General features: G+C 40.8%; 1 protein-coding gene across 1 annotated transcript in view; it reads left to right on the top strand.

Moving 5' to 3' along the window:
• The window catches only part of PIK3AP1 (phosphoinositide-3-kinase adaptor protein 1), a 139,105-nt gene that overhangs the window by 65,119 nt on the left and 52,299 nt on the right, over nt 1–21,687 (top strand). The window contains exons 3-7 of the mRNA XM_072626460.1: nt 10,571–10,722; nt 11,866–12,010; nt 14,671–14,813; nt 14,934–15,066; nt 17,713–17,909. Of these exons, the coding sequence (XP_072482561.1) occupies nt 10,571–10,722; nt 11,866–12,010; nt 14,671–14,813; nt 14,934–15,066; nt 17,713–17,909 (770 nt within the window). The remainder of the gene's footprint in view (nt 1–10,570; nt 10,723–11,865; nt 12,011–14,670; nt 14,814–14,933; nt 15,067–17,712; nt 17,910–21,687) is intronic.

Genomic DNA, 21,687 nt, shown 5'->3' with positions numbered 1-21,687 from the left:
GGAATCTGAAAGGTGAGTTGGGGCTAAGGGAAGGAGGTTCACGAGGTCTGCTTATCTGAAGGACTACACTGAGTTGTCTTTGGAGGACTGAGATACAAGAGCACATCTGGGGTTTGAGTGGGAGAGAAACCAGATGTTCAGGGTAGTTGCTCTGTGAATTAGCACATGGGGAAACTTCAGTTCCAGTTATGATTTTTAATTCCCTCCTTTTTTGGTCTTGTCTATGGGCTCTTCTCCAGTGTAGTGGTCATGTTGTCGGCACCATGAAATAGCAATACTATGCTCTCCTTTTGGACTCCAGAGCCAGTAAATATCTGGCAGTTAGGATTTCCTGAGTTAACACTGTACTTTTTTTTCATCAAAAAATGACTGGGTATTTCTGAGGGAGGAGGGGTAGCTGTCATGGGCAATGTTGCCTTTCCCACACTGTGTTTGTTGGGAAACAAGAGAAAGGATTGAAAGGAAACCTTGTGACTTGAAAAATTCTTCTTAACCAGGGTAGGCAAGAGAAAGAGGGTAGGGAAGGAAGATTTGTGGGTGATTACTGAAACATAGGCAGGATATGTGCTCAGAAGCCACGGAGGTATTGAAACTGAATTGTACCATCCTATTTGTACCACCCAGACATTTGTAGTTACGATAAATACTCACAAAATTGGGTTCTACAAGTTGTACACTATGTGACTGCGATCTGTTATCAGCATATTGGAAAAAACAACTCTGGTGGAACGGAAAGGGGGGATATGGGTGCAAATCCAATCTCTGACATCTCTCAGTCTCAATTTCCTTATCTAAAAAATGGAAATAATAATGATACCTACCTCGCCAGGAGGTTACGAGGATAAAATGAGGTAATGTTTGTTTTCCAACCCTTAAAGCGGCCATAGGATGTCATTATTAGCGTTAGCATTTGTAAATGATGAATTTATGGGAATAACTGTTGTTATTACTGTTTGTCCTCTCAAGTAGACTAGAGATCTTTTTTTCTTTTTCTTTCCTTCTTTCTTTTTTCTTTCCTTCTTTCCTCTTCCCTTCTTCCCTTCCTCTCCTTACTTTCTAATTTCTTTTTTTTCTTCTTCCTCCTTCATCTCTTTCCCTTCCTCCTCTTCTTCCAAATCCTTTTTCCTCCAATGTTAATGCTACCAAGGAAAGCTCATCGCTATGGCCCTAGCAAAACTATAAAATAAAGCAGACTATATTAAGTGTTCAGCATTTTCAGAGGAGAAGGAGATGACTAAATTAGAGAATAAGTCACAGGGAGGAGAGAAGTACAGTGGGACTTGGGGCAACAATGCATTCTCTCCCCCTACTCCAGACACAGAACCTTTCCATTGTCTTCTCTTTATTTCAATTGATCAAAAACAGATTTCTACCTTGCTATCCTCCTTTGCTATTTGCTACCTATAATAACTATCTTGAGCACTAGTCACCTCCCTTCTCTGGGCCTCAGTTTCTTTATCTATGAAAGATAAAGAATGGATAATCGTTAAGATTTCTACACCTAATTCCTAGGACCACGTACAGAAGGAAGGAAGGATGGGTGGAGGTAGGGTGAGAAAGAGATGTACCAGATGAGAAGTGGCTACAGACTAAATTTAAGGAAGAGAGAAATTCCAAACAGCAAGAGAAGAAGTTAGCTTATGCTAGAGACTGTCTTATCTGAAAGCAGTCCTTCTCCTTTTCTTCCCTTCAACAAAAAGTATATCTCCAGGCCGCAGAATCTTAGAACTGGAAGATGATCATTACCTGATTCATGACATCTACTATGTGACAAGTCATTTAACTTCTCATAGTACCAGTTCTACATCAACAAAATGGGGTTAATGATTTTTGCACTACATATTTTACGGGGTAATTGTAAACCTTAAAATGTTCTGACTTAGTGGACCTGGCCTGACAAGTTATCATTCAGGGCCTTTATTTGAAAACCTCTTAGGGGCGAAGTGGTATATTGAAAAGAATTAATGACAAAAGTGATGTACTGATAGATAAAATAAACTCCCTGAGGATTGTGACTGTTTTTTTTGTCCCGCAGCACCTGGAACATAGTAGGGCTTAATGCAGGGGTGGGGAACCTGCAGCCTCGAGGCCACTTCACAGAACAAATTCCCTTAATAAAAGGATTTGTTCCGTAAAACTTGGACTCAGTCAAAAGGTGGTGCCAAACACCTAGAAGGCCACATGTGGCCTTAGAGCCACAGGCTCCCCATCCCTGGCTTAATCCTTGATTGTCCAAGGGCACCCAGGTAGTGCAGAGGTGAGAATATGCAAAGCATATTTTGGAGACAGAGGCCAATTTGATTGTGTCCTATCTTGACTATTGGCAGCAACAAAGTAGAGATTATAAGGTGGGTGTCTACACTGAGTGCTGCAGGCAGTGAATGCAGTCACCAGTAGTCAGAGCTTATCGTAAATTAAGAATCTGAAATTTTCAGAGTTGGGCAAAAGAGGACCTGGCTACTGGAGGTTAGAACAGGCATCCAGTGAAGGATCCATTTAGGCACGTGGAGATGAGGGACATGCAGAAACGAGGGGCATGTGAAATGGAAATTAAACTTTTCCCAGAGAGTCAGTTGTTAAACATTTACCAGCTCACCCTTGCTTAAAAGGTTGCTTGTGGTCCTGAGAGGTTAAATAAATTGTCCACTGACACATAGCTAATAGTATAAGGCCCAGCTAATGCTAAGGACCTCTATCTGTTACACTACTCTACCTCTCCTGGCAGAGAAGCCTAGAAAAATATAGCAGAGAATACAGAACCTTGATGACAGATATGGGCCCTGTTTTCAAGGAATTTGCCTTATCTTTTTTCCTATCTCGTATCTTCTCTTTTGTACCGTAGTTACTTTGGATATATTCATTAATTTCATATTTATGCTACATATATTTTATATATCCTTGTTGCTTCTCCCATTAGATTATAAACTTGGGGTGGTTTTACTTTGTTACTTGTATCTCCAGCACCCCAGCAAAGTGCCTTGCATCTAGTAGTTGCTTAATATATTTATGGATTGGTTGGTTCATATTGTAACAAAATCAACAAAGGCATGAGTTGATTTATTAGGCAGGAGACTTTCGATCCTCGGAGAAACTGGGTGATATTCGAGTGGTACAGGGTGGTAATGAAGGGATATATTTATTGGGTGTGAGGGAGGACAATGCCTTCCCTAAGGTTAATGCTTAGATCCTATGATCGCCAGTGCCCTGGAAACAGTTTTGCCCTTCACACTGGGGTCAGTACATTTGTTTCTTGCCATCCTTGAGGTATTTTCCTTAATTCTAGTTAACACTGTAATGCCAGTTTCCCCACTAGCTGCATCACATTCTCTAATACATGCTTTTTCCAAATAGTGCAGGGGCTCTTTTGCTGTTTAACAGCTGGCCCCAATGATCCCTACTCCACCCGTGCTCAACTGCTTTTCCTCACCAATGGAACTTTATCAAGAAAGGGGAAGAGCCAGGGCACTAATGTGCAAAATTGAAGCATTCCCGACCTCAAGATTGCTTGACCTCCTTGCGAGGTGGTTTACATTTAGCCACTTTGGAGCTTTTACTATGAGCTTTTAAGGGGCTCAGTAGCAATTATGGTTTACCGCTGTTTGAATGCACTGACTTTCATCTTATTTCGTTTTAAAATAAATCTATCTCAACTCCAGCTTGTGGCTTTTAAGTATCTAAATCCCAGAAGGGCAATGCTTATTTGGGAAGGCATTCAGAAAAGCCTTGTGCTCTGGCTCGCCTTAGGGAACTTTTTATTTGGAAAATTGAGGCATCCCTGGACCCATTAAATGGGTTAAATAAATAGGGCAGCCTCTGTGAGTTAGAGCCAGTTTTGAATCTGGTTCAAACAGTCCTGAAATTGAGTAGACCACTGGGTTTTTTTCTGCCAGGCCACTGGCTTCATTGGAAACTGGCAAAATGGGTGAAATTCATATTCTACTGCTCATCTTTCACCCAAAGTGACTAGTAAATATGTAAGTGAGTCAAGTCTGGCACAGTAAACAGCTTTATAGGGCTCAAAACCTTTCAAAAAACGATCTTTCCTTCCTCAGAGCATACCTGGAGGGAGCTGTATGCCTCTCATAGACTCATTTTTTTTTCTGATTTCTATTAACGTTATTTCTGTATGCATCCTATCCATCTTATTCATTGGAGGCTCCAAGGGAAAGGGTCTGAATATTGTTTCTCTATATAACTCCTTCAGCACCTGCTCTTGTGCTCTGTACCCAAGAGGTGATCAATGCATGTCTGTTGAATTAGAAGAAAACTTGACTTCTGTTTCTGGATGAGTCGAGTTAACAAGCATTAGGCACCTACTATGTGCCAGACATTGTGCTACGTTCGGGAGATGTAGAGAAGCCAAAACAACAATGACCAGAACTCTCTGTTCTCAAGGACCTCACGATCTAATGGAGAAAACAACCTGAACACACCCACGTATAAACAAGGGAATGGGAAAGGAATGACATTTAGAGAGTGCCTATGGTGTGCCAGGTACTGTGCTAAGTGCTTTACGGATATCTCATTTTGATCCTCACAACAATCCTGGGAGGTTAGATGCTATTCATGTTCCCATTCTATAGTTGAGAAAACCGAGACAGATAGACATTAAGTGACTTGTCCAGGGTCACACAGATAGTAAATGTCTGAGGCCAGATCTGAACTTATGATTTTCCTGACCTCAGACCCAGTGGTCTATCCACTGTGCCACCTAGCTGCCTATATATATATGGGATAGACTGACAGACAGACAAGTAGAAAGAGAGAGAGAGAGAGAGATGATAGATAGATAGATAGCTAGATAGATAGATAGATAGATAGATAGATAGATGATAGATATGTAGGTAGGTAGATAGATATGTATATGGATATGGATATGGATATGTAGATATAGATATTTGTGTGTATACATGTACTTACACAAATATATTTATAAAACAAATTGGAAGTGATTTTAGAGGGAAGGTACCAACCTTAAGGGAAATTAGCAAATTTTCTTAGAGAAGATGGGATTTCAGCTGTGATCTGAAGGAAATCAGGGAAGCCAGGAGATGGAGGTGAAGAAGGGGAGAATTCCAGCTACAGATGGTAGCTGATAAAAATTCACCAAGCCTGGGGATGGAGTGTTGTCTGCAAGGAATGGCAAGGAAGCCAATGTCATCAGACCGCTGGTGTAGTCCAGACAAGTCAGAGATTCAGCTTTGTCTGGACTGGACCCTGAGACACTGTGGCCTCACTGTCTAGAATCTATGACCTGCCTTTATTCTTCCTAAGGCTAAAAGGGGGTTTCTTTGGTCCAGTCACTTGAACTGTTTACTTTCTCCTACTTCCATGGAACTCTTGGACTCTGGATTCTGCAGGCATGGCCCCATATCTGCACTGACTGTTGGCCTAATCCAACTTCCAGTCTCGGCTTCTTTACTTGTCCCATCCCATCGTCATCCAAGGTCCCAGCACTCACGTTGTGATTAATTATAAGGTTGCCTTCATGGGCATTAGAATTATTTTTGGAAGTAACTCTTCCCCCACTGCAAAGAATTTATTTATTTTTATTTATTTACTTATTTTCAAATTTACTTATTTATTTATATGTTTCCACTTTTCAACAATCACTTCCATAAGTTTTAAATTCGCCCTCCCTCCCCCCTCTCTCCCCAAGACAGCATGCAATCTTAGATGGGTTCTACACATACATTCTTATTAAACTCATTTCTATGTTAGTCATGTTGCATAGAAGAATTAAAACAAATGAGAGAAAGCTTGAGTAAAACTAAACAAAACCAAACATAACAAAAGAGAAAATAGTCTGCTTCATCTTGCAATCTGACTCCATAGTTCTTTCTCTGGATGTGGATGGCATTTTGCATCATGAGTCCTTTGGAAATGTTTTAGGTTGTTGCATTGCTGTGAAGGACTCAGTCTATCGAAAACAGTCTTTGCACACTGTGGCTGTTACTGTGTATAATGTTCTCTTGGTTCTGCTCACTTCACTCAGCATCAGTTCATATAAGTCTATCCAGGTATTTCTGAGGTCCTCCTTTTCATCATTTCTTATAGCATAATAGTATTCCATTACATTCATACACCACAACTCGTTCAGCCATTCCTCAATTAATGGACATTCCCTCAGTTTCCAGTTCTTGGCCACCACAAAAAGAACTGCTATAAATATTTTTGTACATGTAAGTCCTTTTCCCATTTTCATAATTTCTTAGGGATACAAACCTAGAAGTAGTATTGCTGGGTCAAAGGGCATGCACATTTTTATAGCCCTTTGGGCATAGTTCCAAATTGCTCTCCACAATGGCTGAATCAAATCACAGTTCCACCAACAATGAATTAGTGTTCCAACTCTCTCACATCTTCTCCAACATTTATCATGTTCCTATTTTGTCATGTTAGCCAATCGGATAGGTATGATGTGGTATCTCAGAGTTATTTTAATTTGCATCTCTCTAATCAATAGTGATTTAGAACATTTTTTCATATGACTATAGATAGCTTTAATTTCTTCCTCTGAAAACTGCCTGTTCAGATCCTTTGACCATTTATCAACTGGGAAATGACTTGTATTCTTATAAATTTGACTCAGTTCTCTATATATTTTTGAAATGAGGCCTTCATCACAGACGCTAGTTGTAAAAATTCTTTTTCAGTTTTCTGCTTCCATCCTTATCTTGGATGCATTGGCTTTGTGCAAAAAACTTTTCAATTTAATGTACTCAAAATTATCCATTTTGCATTTCATGATGTTCTCTGTCTCTTGTTTGGTCGTAAATTCCTCCATTCTCCAAAAATCTAACAAATAAACTATTCCTTGCTCCCCTACTTTGTTTATAGCATCAGCCTTTATACCTAGATTGTGTACCCATTTGAACTTTATTCTGGTTTCACAGCATTTATTCAAGTGCTTAAACCAAAATAAAAAACAGAAAAAGACCAAAGCTCAGACCCTGGCCCATGGATTTATTTTCTCCTTCTGATTTCTCATTCAGTACCCTGGTGGAAGAGTGTCTCCTAAGTATTATTTGACACTTTCAAACTCCCCCCTCCCCCCAAAAAAGTGGTACAAGTAACTCCCTAAGACCATAAGTTAGGAGTGACTGATCTGTATCAACAGAGGATGTTACCACCCTGGAAGTTCCCTATGCTGATGAAATCATAGGTGCAGACTCCTCCCCTACCATCTCCTAATACTCCCCTACGTCTACCTTATACCAAGAGTTCTTAATCTTTTTTGTGCCATGGATCTCTTTGAAGTTCATAGACACCTTCTGAGAATAATGTTAAAATAAAATGCATAGGATTACAAAGGAAACCAATTATATTGAAATATAATTATCAAAATAGTTTTTAAAAAACAAACATAGACCCCAGGTGAAAAAGCCCTGCCCTATATAGTATATTTTAAGACCAGTGTGGTCCTGGAGTCCCGATGACCTGAGTTTAAATCCAGCCTCAAACACTTAGTAGCTGTGTGACTCTGGGCAAGTCACTTAATCCTTTTTGCCTAAGTTTCTTCATCTCTAAAATGAGCTGGAGAAGGAATGGCAAATCACTCCAGTGTCTCTGCCAAGAAAACCCCAAATGGGGTCACAAAGAGTCGGAGTATACCAATAACAACATAGTATATTTCAGACATACTGGACTCGACTGTTTGACCGTATCCTGCTATGACAAGTCACATGATAACACCATGCCTTGATCTAAATCTGTAGACATACTGCCTGTGCTGACTCTATATGCACTGCCATTTAATGTTTTGTCTATTTGAATTTTTTTCTATTGACCAAGAAGCATGTATTAGCATTTACTTCTAATTAGCAAGTAGCTGTTTTCTAGGTGGAGATTCCAGTGCCTCTGAACTCTCCCATTCTCATCCATTCTGCAAACTGCTGGCAGACTAATCTTTCTAAACCATTGCTTTCATGTCACTTCCCTGTAGAAGACTCTGTAATAGCCCTCTACTGCCTTGCATCACCCTTTGGCTCTCACCTTTCTTTTTCAATCTTAATTCCTTCCTCTTGCTAATACATGCCTGCTTTTCTAGTCAAGCCAGTCTTCCCACTACCCATTAAACACACTTGCCATTTTCTCTTCCTTCTCTGCCTTTATTTATGTTCAGATAATCTTAGAATTAAAGGGATCTTGTATGACAGCTAGTCCAACCTGTACCTGAACAGGAAGCCAGTCTTTGTATAATACAGAGTGACCTTAGGAAGTACACAGAGACATAATTAGGGTGGGGTGCCTACATGCCTCACTGCTTCAGGTACCTATATCCAGGAAGGGGCTGAGTGCTTCCTCTCTGCAGTGGTCCAGAGCCTTCTGTACCTGGGCCTTGCCATCCTCTCTTATCTCCATGGAGTTGGGGTTCTGGTGAGTCCCAGGAGAGGGATCAGGATTAGCAACATGCCTGGCTGGTGGAAGTTAGAGAAGGGCTGTGTCACATCCTTTCCCAAGTAAGTTGAACTATACCACTCCCCATCCGACCTTATTGCAAAGCAAAGACAATCTTTTTCTGGTACAACTGGACCAGTGCTCCGGGTTCTCTCTCCTATGTAAATGCCTTCCTTCTAAAGTTATATTCAATTTATCCTATATATAATTTGCTTATATATGTATATATTATACCCATATATGTTACATGCGTGATATATATGAATATGTTCCACATATGATATATATGTATGTGTCACATGTTGTCTCCCTCATTAGATGATGAGCTCCTTAAGGGCAGGAACTGCTTGTTTGTTTCTGCACACAACTGGTGTTTGACACATAGTAGGTGTTTGTTGACTTGTTACCTTCCCACACAATATACCTTTTTTGAGGCCTAGGTCAACTCAATCCTTTTTGACTTTTAAGTTAAATCCTGTCATATCCATGAATCCTTTCCCAACTAGCTTTACCTCATACTGTTCCATGTCAGATCAAGTCTCATATATCAGATCAATTCTAAACTCCTCTGTACCCCATAGTTATCTATGTCATCTCTTATTTGGGGTCACACAGAGTCACTTCATGTGTATCCTCTGGCATTTGCAAGCTATGCTAGACAACCTGACACTTAATTATATAGTACACATACACATATACATATATAGTATATGTACACACATATATACATACACACACATATATATATAAACATACACACACATATATATGTAAAATTAGTTAGGAACAGCAGGCGATCAGGGGACAAGATGTAAGTCTCCATGGAACACAGGGCATGAGGAAAACAATGTAGTCAGAAGCCAGGCAAGCAATGGGGCAGAGTGGGGAGGAGGAGAAGAGTACCTGAGCATCAGAAGCTAGAACAGGCCAAAGAACCAACGTCCCCGTAAATAGCCACCAGATCTGCAGGAGGTACAAACAGAGTGGTATACGTGACCCGATAGTTGGACAAACAGCAACCAAGGGAGTCCCAGGGGCTGAAGGAATGGGAGGAAGATGAAGAAAAAGAGGATGTAAGTCCCAGAAGAGAGAACAAGTCTGGAAGCTGAAAGTCTCCGCAGTCACTGGGAGATCTCTCTGCAGGAGTTGCAAGGGCAGAATGGGATATAGAACCACATAGGTCAACAGCAACCAAGAAAAACACGGGAATTGAAGGAATCGAGCAAGATGAAGAAAATCATGGCTTACCACCAGGAGTCAGAAGACCAGTACTGATCCTGAGACCCTTTGTGACTCCAGCGTTAGCAAACATCATTTGCCTACCCCAGGGGGTTTTAATCTGGAAGCTGACAGTGGTGACTTCAAAAAACAGTTAGCACCATGTATTTATTTCTCTGCCTGAAGCATCTCCCCAGCATACATCTTGTAAAGTTCTTTATTTTCTGGTGTGTTTCCTATAAGCTCTTTGTAAATGAGAATTGATTCAATTGTCTCTGAATTTCTAGCTAAGGCAGCTCGGTTGTACAGTAGAGGGAGCTCTAGAGTCAAGATGACTCAAGTTCAAAAGTGGCCTCAGACTTTTACTAGCGGTGTGACCTGGGGCAAGTCCCTTGACCTTTTGTTTCCCCAACCGTAAAGTCATAGGGTTGTTGTGAGGATCAAAATGAGGTAATATTTGTAAAAAGCGCTTAGCACAGTGCCTGCCACATATTAGGTGCTTAATAAATGCATATTTCCTCCCTTCACCTGTACCTAGAGTAATGCCTCACACATGTAACAAGTGTGTGCTCTGTATAGGCACCAGCTCTCAGCAGAGGGGCAGAGAGGGGGCAATTAAGAAGCACACTGGTGGACCCTTGGTAGGCTCGGTCTGTATCTTGGCCTTCCTTTCTGCACACTGATTGCCTTTCCTGTAAGATTGCATAGCTTTTTTTGGCATGTCCTACTCCTCCCTTCCACCTCCCCGCTGTCCTTTTTCCGGATTTGCTTACTTCGTTTTTTATTTGTTTAATATCTTGAGTGGTTTCTCATTCGGTAATGTGTTGGGACTTTCATGGGGAAGAAAGGCAGGGTGGGGGAGGTGGGGAAATGACTAAATAGGAACACGAGCTCTATGTTTCTCCTTCCTCTTACTCCTCTCGTGAGCTACTTACTCTCCTTTTGCCCACAGATTCTGGTTGTGACTCTATCACAGACACTGAGGCCGAAGACGAGAAGACCCTTCTCTACTCCAAGTGTATTTCCTCTACTCAGAAGAACTGGCCCCTGGAGACCAAACCAGGGAACCTGATGGTGGTGCAGCCGGACCGAATTCGTTGCGGGGTAGGTGTCTTATTGCACTCTGCTGAAAGAGTCCCAGGAAACCACATTTTCCTCCTTAGCTAACTCTTCCTAGAGTCTTCATTCCGTGTGACTTTGAGACTCTTTCCTCTCCTTTCTACTCAAATCCAACTTTCTGCCAGAGATATTCTTGGTCTTCCTTCTAACTCCTCCATTGTTAGAGCCTTTCTTCTGAGATTATGTTATGTCAACTCTGTAGATAGAGGGAGAGAGACAGAGAGAAAGAGAGACAGAGAGAGAAAGACAGAGAGAGAGAGAGAGAGAGAGAAAGAGAGGGAGAGACAGACAGACAGAAAGATGGATGGATGGATGGATGGATGGATGGATGGATGGATGGATGGATAAATGAATGGATAGATGGATGATAGACTGGTGGATGGATGGATGGAAGGATAGATAAGATAGGTAGAATGAGCATTGTCATTTGTATGTTGTTTCTTCCATTAGAATATAAGTTCCTTGAGGGCAGGAATCATGTTTTTGTCCACCTTTACGTTCCCAGTGCCTAGCATATAATGCGTACTAGATGATTGTTATTGACTAAATGATAAGATATGACTATGCCAAGGCCAAGGTTGCAGTCCTAGTCTCCATTCAGCAGCCACTTTTACCAAGAACAGGACGCTTTGCCAACAGTAAAAATCCACATCTGGCATACCCTTCTCATGGCCCTAGAACAAAGGAGGAACTTTATGGAAAAGGATATTCAGTAAGCTAAGCAATAATTGTGACTAGATCTGTAAAATTTGCCTTATTTGGGCAGCAAGATGTTCACAGTCTTGGAGGGCTGCTTACCTAGCAGTAAGAAATCAATGACATTTTGGTATTTTAATGGAAAGACCCAGAAAGCAAGGTGTTCTCTCTGAGGGCTCTTAGAACATGGGTGTTGCAGGAGGTACTGTTGTCTCCTGGTATTATAGAAGAGGAAAATGAATTCCCAAGTGAGAATCAACTTCCCTACTGTGAGTAACAGTGATCTGGACTAGACTCTAGGAGGGCTGCCTTCTGTAGGGCCAGCTCCAGGTGGAGACACCAGCATCAAGTTACCAAGCAGCCCTGGAACAACTTTCTAATTGAACAACTTTCTAATAGAAAACACAGTACATTCACTTGTCTTCCTCTTAGGCTCACACAACAGTTTATGTTATTGTGAATTGCAAGCTGGATAGCCAAGTGAAGACGGAAGCTGAATTCTGTCCTGAGAACTCCTCTTCAGTGCGTGTGGCTGCCAACCTGGAGAATGAATACACAGTTTCTATAAAGGCCCCTGGTAAGCAAATCTTCTTTAATGCTGCCAGCTTAAATTAATGTTCAGGAAGCAGAATTCCATTCACTTTCTTCTCCCTTCTTAATTCAGCAGTTCAAGAATCCTGTAGCCAATGTTTTATATGGTTGAGTACTGTTATTGATAGTAAGAGCTAAACATACTAAAATGTTGATTAGCAGTTTACACCTCAAGACAGTCCATCTCCAGTCTTTGACTTTACCTAGGCTATCCCTCACATCTGGAATGCATTCACTCCATCTTCACTGCTGCTCCTTAGGATACCTAGTGCTTACCCAAGCTTAGCCCAAAGGTCAGCTCCTATACAAGGTTCTTTCTGTGACTTCTCACAGGACAAATCCTCCTCCTTCTAATACTCTGGATTCATTTTGTATCTATTTAGAATCTATCTTATATAGAATGTCCCAAAAGTCTTAATGTGACTACACTAAGTACAGATGAGACAGTGAAGAGTTTTAAATGCCAAACAGATGAGTTTGTATTTTACTTTAGAGGAAATAGAGAACCTGGGACCTTCTCGAGTAGGGAAATAGCCTGGTTTTTTATTTGTTTATTTTATTTTTTTCAGGCCTTTGGCCCCAAGTGCAGTTGTACTAAGACCAGTGTGGCACATCATGTCTGTGTATATTAGTCCTCCCCCTCCCCCCAATAGGAGGTAATCTTCTTGAGGGCAAGAAACTGTTCTGTTTTTATTGTTGTATCCCTGGCACCTGGCATGGTTTCTAACATAGAGGATATATTTTATAAATATTTATTTAATTAATGGATGAACCAAGAAACAAATGACCAAATGAACCAAGGAGTTGATTAAGCCTCACAACAACCTAAGGAGGTAATAATAATGATGATATATTTCTGGATCCTTTTAAGCTTTACAGAGTATTTTCTATATGAAATCCTATAAGGGAGCTAGTGCCTACAGTATCATCCTGATCTTATAAAATGAGCAAATTGAGGCCCAGTGAATTTACTTAATTTGTCCATGGAGATATCGCAGTTAAGCATCAGCTGAAATTTAAACCTGGGTTTCCTGATGCCAGGACCAGTACTTTTTCTGTTTCTTCTCAGGGCAGGTGTTGTTATCCCCATTTTATATGGGAGGAAACAGAGGCTTAGGAAGATTAAATGATTTGACCAAGAGAGTGACGGAAAAGAAGGAGTAGATACCAAATCAGACTCCTGATCCTGGGTTTCTTCTACTGTACCTTGATATCTTAAAGGAAAAGGAAGTTCAGGTCCCCAAAGTGATAACTTTAGAAATGACCTTGTCTCTATTGGGGGAAGGAGAAGCTTTGTAGGTTTTAAAAATCCCTCTGTGACCTCAGCTTGTAGTGTAAGAATCCCATCTAGTGGTATGTTGATAAATGTTGATAAATGTTTAACAATTTGCTCTCCAGGGAGAAAGGGGGGTGCACATGACATAGTTCCAAGATTAGCCTGTATTATTCACATTTGGGTTATCACTTTCATAAGTCTAGACAATCAACAAAAGAAGAAATCAAGCCCTGATTTGTATGTTTTTTCTGGAAATTTAAATTTGAGCTGGTATGAGCTGGCTGTGGCACCCTACTGATTCCATCCTTTGGATTAGCCCATGTGGCATTGGTGATAATAACAAGGAGAGTGAATTGGTAGATACCATATAAACCCATTTAGGAGGAACACCATGATGGGTGGTGTGATATCCTGCTGGACTTGGAGTCAGAAGATACCTGAACTTAAAGCCTACCTCTGACACTAGCAATGTGACCATGAAAAAGTCATGTAACTTCTCTGGGCCTCACTTTCCTCATCTGTTAAACTTGGATAATATTAAAATAACCACCTAATAGAGTGGTTATGAGGATCAGTAAAAAGTAAAGTACTTTATCAAATGCAAAGGAGGTCCAGTGTCCTGGAGTCAGGTAGACCTGAGTTAAAATCTAACCTCAGATACTAGTTATATGGTAAGTCGCTTAACCACTGTCTGCCTCAGTTTCCTCATCTGTAAAATGGGGATAATAATATCATCCACTTCCCAGAGTTGTTATGAGCATCAGATGAGATAATATATATAAGGCACTAAGCACAGTGGTGCATGGAAGGCGCTTCATCAATATTTCCTTCTTTTGTTCCAACTTTACAGTGCAATAGAAATGTCAGATACTATTATATTATATGCTATATATATTATATGTTTTATAATATTAATAATAATGACATGTGATATATAATAATTAATATAATATCTGTATTATATATTATGTTATTAAGACAGAGAGGAGCTGTGGTCTGTTAGAAAAAGCAGTACTCACATTGATAAAACCTCATTATCTAGAGATTTTTTCTTTTTCTACCCAGCAACCTAGAAACCCAATTTCAATTCCTAATGATCTTTAACTAGTAACTTAGCTCTGAGTCTCAGTGAGTTCCTGAGTGTCCAAGCCCAAGAACAAAGCTAGCAACGAGCTATCCAGCATGTGAGCAAAGCTTCTCCCTCTCTCCACTCCCATCACCTTCCAAATTCTCCCTTCTAGCCAAAAGCTTTTTTCTAAAACCACTGCATTGAGCTTACAGGGAGCTCTGAACTCATGAATTCCAGCTGCTAGCTCTGACTTAGATCCCTCCTGTTTCATTGGTGTCTTTTTTTTTTTTTTTTTGCTCAGACTTATCTTCAGGAGATGTTTCCCTGAAGGTCTATTCGGGTGACCTCGTGGTATGTGAAGCAACTATCCACTATTATACTGACATGGAGGAAATTGGGACCTTATTGGCCAATGCAGCCAATCCTGTGGAGTTCATGTGTCAGGTAAGGATATGGGAGTCAAGCATTTGGGGTTAGAGGAACTGATTGGGATAAATAGAACATATTCTCTTCTTGGTAAGTCAGTGGGATCTTCAAGCTGATTGTCATTGCTTTTGTGTTCAGGCCTTTAAAATTGTGCCCTATAACATTGAGACCCTTGATAAACTTCTAACTGAGTCTCTGAAGAAGAATATTCCTGCAAGTGGGCTGCATCTGTTTGGGATCAACCAACTGGAAGAAGAGGATATGATGACCAGTGAGTATACAAATGAGCCCCAGGAAACCAGGATCATGCAAACTCTGGCTTGCTGATTAGAACTGGCCACAATGAATCAGTATGCTTGTCTGTAAAAAGGGGCTAACTAGAGCAGAGCTGTTGTGAGGACCAAATGAGACAGTAATTGTAATGTGCTTAGCCCAGTATATAGTAAGCACCATATACATATTATTTATCATTATTATTACCTATTATTATCATTTTAGTCCTTTGACTTAGTCATAGACTCATGAGAGGAAATGTGGAATAGTGGACAGAAAACTGGTCTTGAAACCCCAAAGACTTGGGTTCAAATTCTATCTCTGACTCATATTTAGCCATGTAACCCTAGGCAAGCATTTAACCGAAGAGTGGGGAACCTGTGGCCTTGAGGTCATATTTGGCCCTCTAGGTCCTCAAGTGTGGCCCTTTGAATCCAGTTTGTTCTGTGAAGTTTTGATTCAGTCAAAGGACCACACTTGAGGACTTAGAGGGCCACATGTGACCTTGAGGCCTCAAGTTCCCCAGCCCTGACTTAACCTTTGGTTGGTGGTGGTTGCTGTCCTTCTTTGAAGAGGACCAAAATGACATCACCATTGTAAAGTGAAATTTCAGTGTGTCTGACTATGACTGATTAGACTAATATGAGCTTGGAATGTTCACAGGTTGGACACATATAGTCCATATGAATATCTGGGGTGGATATCCCAAATTTGCACGTCCTGCATTTACTTTGCGCTGTCTCAATTCTGCTTTGCTCAAAGAGCACAGCATCTTTTCTTATGTGGACACACCATGCTGAGAGGTCCTCTGCCAGTGTCTCCCATGTTGCACAGTCGAATCCAAAGTTCTTGAGAGGGACTTTGAGAGTGTCCTTGTACCGTTTCTTCTGGCCACCATATGTCACCTGCCCCATGCCAGTTCTCCATAAAATAGTCTTTTTGGCAAGTGTACATTTTGCATTTGAACAACCTTTAGTGATCTTGGCAGCTGCTAGACTATAAAATACAAAGAAGGTTCCAACTTGCATTGGTAGAGGGAATTTCTTCAATCAAGAGTCCCCTGCACCATTGAAATCACACATCTAGTACCTCTCCTTTACACTTATAAAATCTTGTAAACTCATAGAATGTATAGAATTATAGATCTAATCCCACTACCTTATTTTACAGTTGAGAAAACTGAGGTCTAGATCTGAGTACTGACAGAGATGAGCTTAAAATTCAAGTCTCCTGATTGCTAGTTCAGTGTTCTTTGTTTAATAGAGTTCATGCAATGAGGTGCTTGGTAACTATTTAACAACTGTCTCCCTGGGGAAGAAATTCATGCAGAGCACACTTCTGAGTTTAATCTGCACAAGCAGCATTTTCTCCATCATCTTCAAAAGTCTAGACACTCAACAAAATAGTAAATCAAGCCCTAATGTGTAGCATTTGCTGATTTCCAAAGTGTAAGTGCTCACACTGAAAATTTAACAACCAGCTCTTGTGATCCATTATGAGATGGTTTGAACACACCTCTGGGTTCCTGGGGTAACCATGTGAAATATGTGGGGGTGTTTTCAGGTGCTTCACCCATGATGGTCATAACCTGTACTGTGAATGATCCCACATTTGGCCCTTTTCAGGAAAAAGACCATTTTCATAGCCAGAAATCACTGTGTGTATATTGTCTGTTTTTATTGGCCAATTAATACATTTCCCACTTTCTGGCCTCTATCAGCTTGGTTTGTACAGCATGGTTAAAGGTATGATCCAAAGGGGACCTCTGACTTTCACAAGCTAAATTGCATCGAGTCCTTCCTGTAAGGAAAATACAGACAATTGAGCTGGAAGGACCTTAAATTTGTAGTCCATGCCCCTCATTGTACAGATGAGGAAACTAAGGGCTAGGGAGGTGGCATTATTTACCCTAGAATTACATGTGTGGTCAGTTATAGATTCGGGATTCAAAGTCAGTTCCTATGCCTCTAAATCTAGGGCTTTGTCTATATACGTGTAATGTCCATAAGATGTAGGCAGTATTGACTTGTTAATTCCTACAGTGTTCCTTTGGGGAGAAGGATACCCCTGTGTTTCAACATGAGGGAATCAGGGCTTAAGGAGTTTAAATGAAATACCCGGCATCACACTGTATGTGCAATAGACAATTGGGTAGAGAAAGTAGGAGGGTGACTTGATGGTTTTGAAGTACTCCGAAATCTCCAGGTCACACCACAATATATTATTCTTAATGATCTCTGTAACTATATTATTTCTAGGAGACAGTGGAGTATTATGGAAAGACGGCTGAACTCAGAATCATAATCTCAATTCCTCCTCTGCAGAGTGAGAGGGTTGGACTGAATGACCGCTAAGGTCCTTTCCAGCTCAAGACCTGTGCCCCACAATCTGCCAGGCCCTTTTTGGTTAGCATTATTTCCCTGCCAGCCAAGGGCATAATTCCTCAGGAGGGACACCACCTCATCTTTGGACTTGCGAACTCTGAGCAAGAGCATGAGCATGAGCTCATGAGCATGAGCAAGTACCAATGGCCTCCCTCCCATGTTTCTCTGCTGGTGCCAGCCCCTCTCCTCCAACATTCAACAGAGAGGGTCCAGCTCCATTATTATCATCGCTTAGGCTGTTTTCTTCTGTGTTTCTTCAGCTCAGCGGGATGAGGAGCTGCCCACCTTGCTTCATTTTGCTGCAAAGTATGGACTGAAGAACCTCACAGCCCTGCTGCTGACCTGCCCTGGAGCTTTGCAAGCATATAGTGTGGCCAACAAGCACGGTCACTACCCCAACACCATTGCTGAAAAGCATGGCTACAGAGACCTGCGGCAGTTCATTGACGAATATGTGGTAAGGTTGGGGCAGTGCATGGCCTTGGAATTCAGAAGTACCAAGGAGAGTTTGCTCCTAAGCTTGCCTCCTTCCAACTGTGGAAAAGCAGTGTGGTATAGTGGATAGCACAATGGACCAGCAATCAGGAAGACCAAGGTTCAAAATCAGTTTCTAATTTTGACTTCCTGTGTGACCCTGGGCAAGTCACCTCACAAGAAGTTATCTTATCTGAGCCTCAGTTTCCTCATCTGAAAAATGGAGATAATATACTACTACTCATGACCTACAAATAATGATCTATGAAATGGAGATAATAATGAAAGCATATATACCAAGCTTTAAGGTTTGTGAAGTGTGCATTACCTCACTTAATATGAGCTGGTATTTATATATACCTGTAAGGTTTGCAAAGGCATTTAGGTGGTGTAGTGAAGAGAGCACCATGACTAGAATCAGGAAGACCTGAGTTCAGATCTGGTCTCAGACGCTTACTAGCTGTGTGACCCTGGGTAAGTCACTTATAACCCTGTTTGCTTCAGTTTTCTCACTTGTAAAATGAGCTGGAGAGGGAAATGGCAAACCACTCCAGTATCTTTGCCAAGAAAACTTTGCCAAGAAGAGTCAGATGTGACTGAAAAAAATTAAACAAAGGTTTGCAAACCTCTTTACGTATATCATCTCATTGGGTCCTCACAACAACCCTATGAAGTAAGTGCTACTATTATCCCCCACTTTACAGATGAGGAAATTGAGGTTCAGAGAGGTCAGGTGACTTTCCCAGCTAGCAAGTATCTGAAGCTGTATTTGAACTCAAGTCTCCCTGACTTCAAGTCCAAGTTCCCATCCATGATGTCGTCTAGCCTCCTATTGTACCACTTTCCTCTGAGTCATTGGGAGGTCCAAGTAAAGTGAAGTACTTTAAAGCACTGTATTAAATTCCATCATTGTCTTTAGTGCCATCGTCTCTTAAGGGTCTCTTTTGTGTATCCTAATATGTACCATTAAGTGTGGCACTGATGAGTATCTTTTTGAGATGTGCTGAAGACAAGTGTGTCTTTGCCTTCAAGAACATGAACCAATGTCCCCAAAGCCTCTACGTTCTCTTACCCTTCCCCATAGATAGTCCTCTCCTTAGCCAAGTATTCTTATTTACCTTCTCCCCAGCTCTTAGCACAGTGCTGGCACATAGTCGGTGCTTAATAAATGCTATCGACCGACTAACTGATAACTGGTTCCGTGTGTGCTTTCATGCATGCTATATACACATACATATATATATACACATATACATATATACATATATATATATATAGTCGTGAGCCTAGGGTTGAGAAGACATATGCTGCCTGGGTGCCTTCCACTAATTTATATGTAAGCATAAAGATATGGAAAGCTGTTTTTTTAGTAAGATGAATTTCTTTCATTTATTTCTGCATAAGAGTCAGTTTGAAAGATGTCCTTTGAATTTACAGTAGATCCAAATCTGACCCTTTAATTCCTTCAACTGAGTCAAAGCCTTGGCTCAGTCTCTTGTCATTTTTCTGGGACAGCTACAGCCCCCTCCCTGAAGCCTCTTCTGGCCAACGACTTCCATCCAATACAACTTAGAGGCTGCCATTAAAAACCACGTTGCCTATACACTGTCTCTCCTTTCCTAAGTATTTTGCAAGGGTCCTTTGCCTCCTAATATACCAAATCTAAATTCTGAGCATCAACTTCAAACATTTAACCACCCATCTCCAAATACTTGGAGATAGGGTTGGTGCTATTTACAAACAGACCCCTGTGCAATGTGGGAAAACATCAGTTTTTCTGGCTAAAAATGATGGGTTTGAGTCCTGGTTCAGACATATGCCATGCAAGTCCTTGAAGCTTTCTGAGTCTCAGTTCTTCACTTGCAAAATGGGGATAACATTAGCACTACTTATGGGCTTGTGTGTGTGTGGCCCCCTCTAAAGTCCTCTAGAAATGTAAGCCATTTTTAGTATCCTGATTGACACAGTGGTGAAGAAAGTGAGAATTTTAGCAGACATGTTGAAATGAGATGAACTACAAAAACTGATTACCAAGGGGAACTGGGCAGAGCTTTAAAATGTAAATTCCCGAGAGGCATAAGGCATGAATCATTCATCGAGTATTCATTGAGTGCCTTCTTTTTTCCTAATGCTGTTAAGTGTTATGGGGAATCAAAAAAAATTGAAGCTCTCAAGTAGCTTAATTCAATTAGGGAAATGAAGCTGACTAATATTACTACAACTACTACTACTGCTACTACTACTGCTACTACTACTACTACTACTACTACTACTACTACTACTACTACTACTAGTACTTCTACCACTACCACTGCTACTGCTACTACTATTGTTACTACTATGGTTACTACTACTACTGCTGCTACTACCACTACTACTACTACTACTACTGTTACTACTGCTACTACTACCGCTACTACTACTACTATTACTATTACTACTACTGCTGCTACTACTACCACTACTACTACTACTATTACTATTACTACTACTGCTGCTACTACTACTACCACTACTACTACTACTACTACTGTTACTACTGCTACTACTACCGCTACTACTACTACTATTACTATTACTACTACTGCTGCTACTACTACTACTACTACTACCACTACTACTGTTACTACTATGGCTACTACTACTACCATGATTAGTACTACTCTTTATTACTACTGGCTGCTATTACTACTATTATTACTACCACTACTACTGTGATTATTACCACTGCTATTACTAGTATTACTAAAGTAAAAACAACTCACATTTATACAAAACTTTATAACATATAGAGAGCTTTATCTGTGTTGTCTAGGGAGACAGCCATGGCTCTAGAAATAGAGGAAGGGGGGTACACATCCTGCCTCTGACACTACCTTTGTGATATTGGGCAAGTCACTTAACCTCGATTTCCTCATCTATAAAATGGAGAGGAGGTTGTACCAGAAGACCCTAAAGTCCCTTCCAGGTCAAGATTGGCAATCCCATGATTATCTCATTTGATCTATACAACAGCTCTCAGTGACAGGTGCCATTGATAGCCCCATTTTACAGATGAGGAAACCGAGGCCAACAGGGTTTAGTGACTTGCCCAGGGTCACATAGCTAATAAGTGTCTGAGGCTAGATTTGAACTCAAGCACATGAGTCTTCCTGATTCCAGGGTCACACTCTATCTACTGTGTCACCTAGCAGCCCACAGAATACATAATATATTCAATTTATTCAATAAGCATTTGTTACATATTTTTTGGTCTGTACTTTTAGAATTTTCCTGGTGTAGAAACTCCCTAAACATATGGAGGTTAGCACTGCATCTATAACTTAGAGCCTTAGAGATTTGCCTGGGGCACTGAGATGTGAATTTACTTTCCCATGGTCATATCGCTAGTACATTTCATTGGTAGAATGTGAACCTGGGTCTTTTTGACTAAGACTGATTGTCTACTATGCCACACTATCTTTCTCTCCTGCTCCCTCTTTCAATAATCCCTCTCATTTCTTCTCTTTCCCCTCATTCTCCACCTCCATATATAACATTTATTTTACACAGATGTACACACATTTTCTTTATACACATCAACCAAGCAATGAACATTTATTAAGGGCCTACTATGTGCCAAGTTGGGCAGCTAGGTGACCTAGTGAATAGAATGCTGGGCTTGGAGTCAGAAAAGCTCATCTTCCTGAGTTCAAATCCAGCCTCAGACAATTACTAGCTACATGACCCTGGGCAAGTCCCTTAACCCTGTTTGCCTCAGT

This window comes from Notamacropus eugenii, chromosome 1 (genome assembly GCF_028372415.1).
Source record: "Notamacropus eugenii isolate mMacEug1 chromosome 1, mMacEug1.pri_v2, whole genome shotgun sequence".
Lineage (NCBI taxonomy): Eukaryota > Metazoa > Chordata > Mammalia > Diprotodontia > Macropodidae > Notamacropus > Notamacropus eugenii.
Note: the sequence above shows the minus strand (reverse complement) of the source record. Positions and strands in the feature narration are given on the sequence as shown.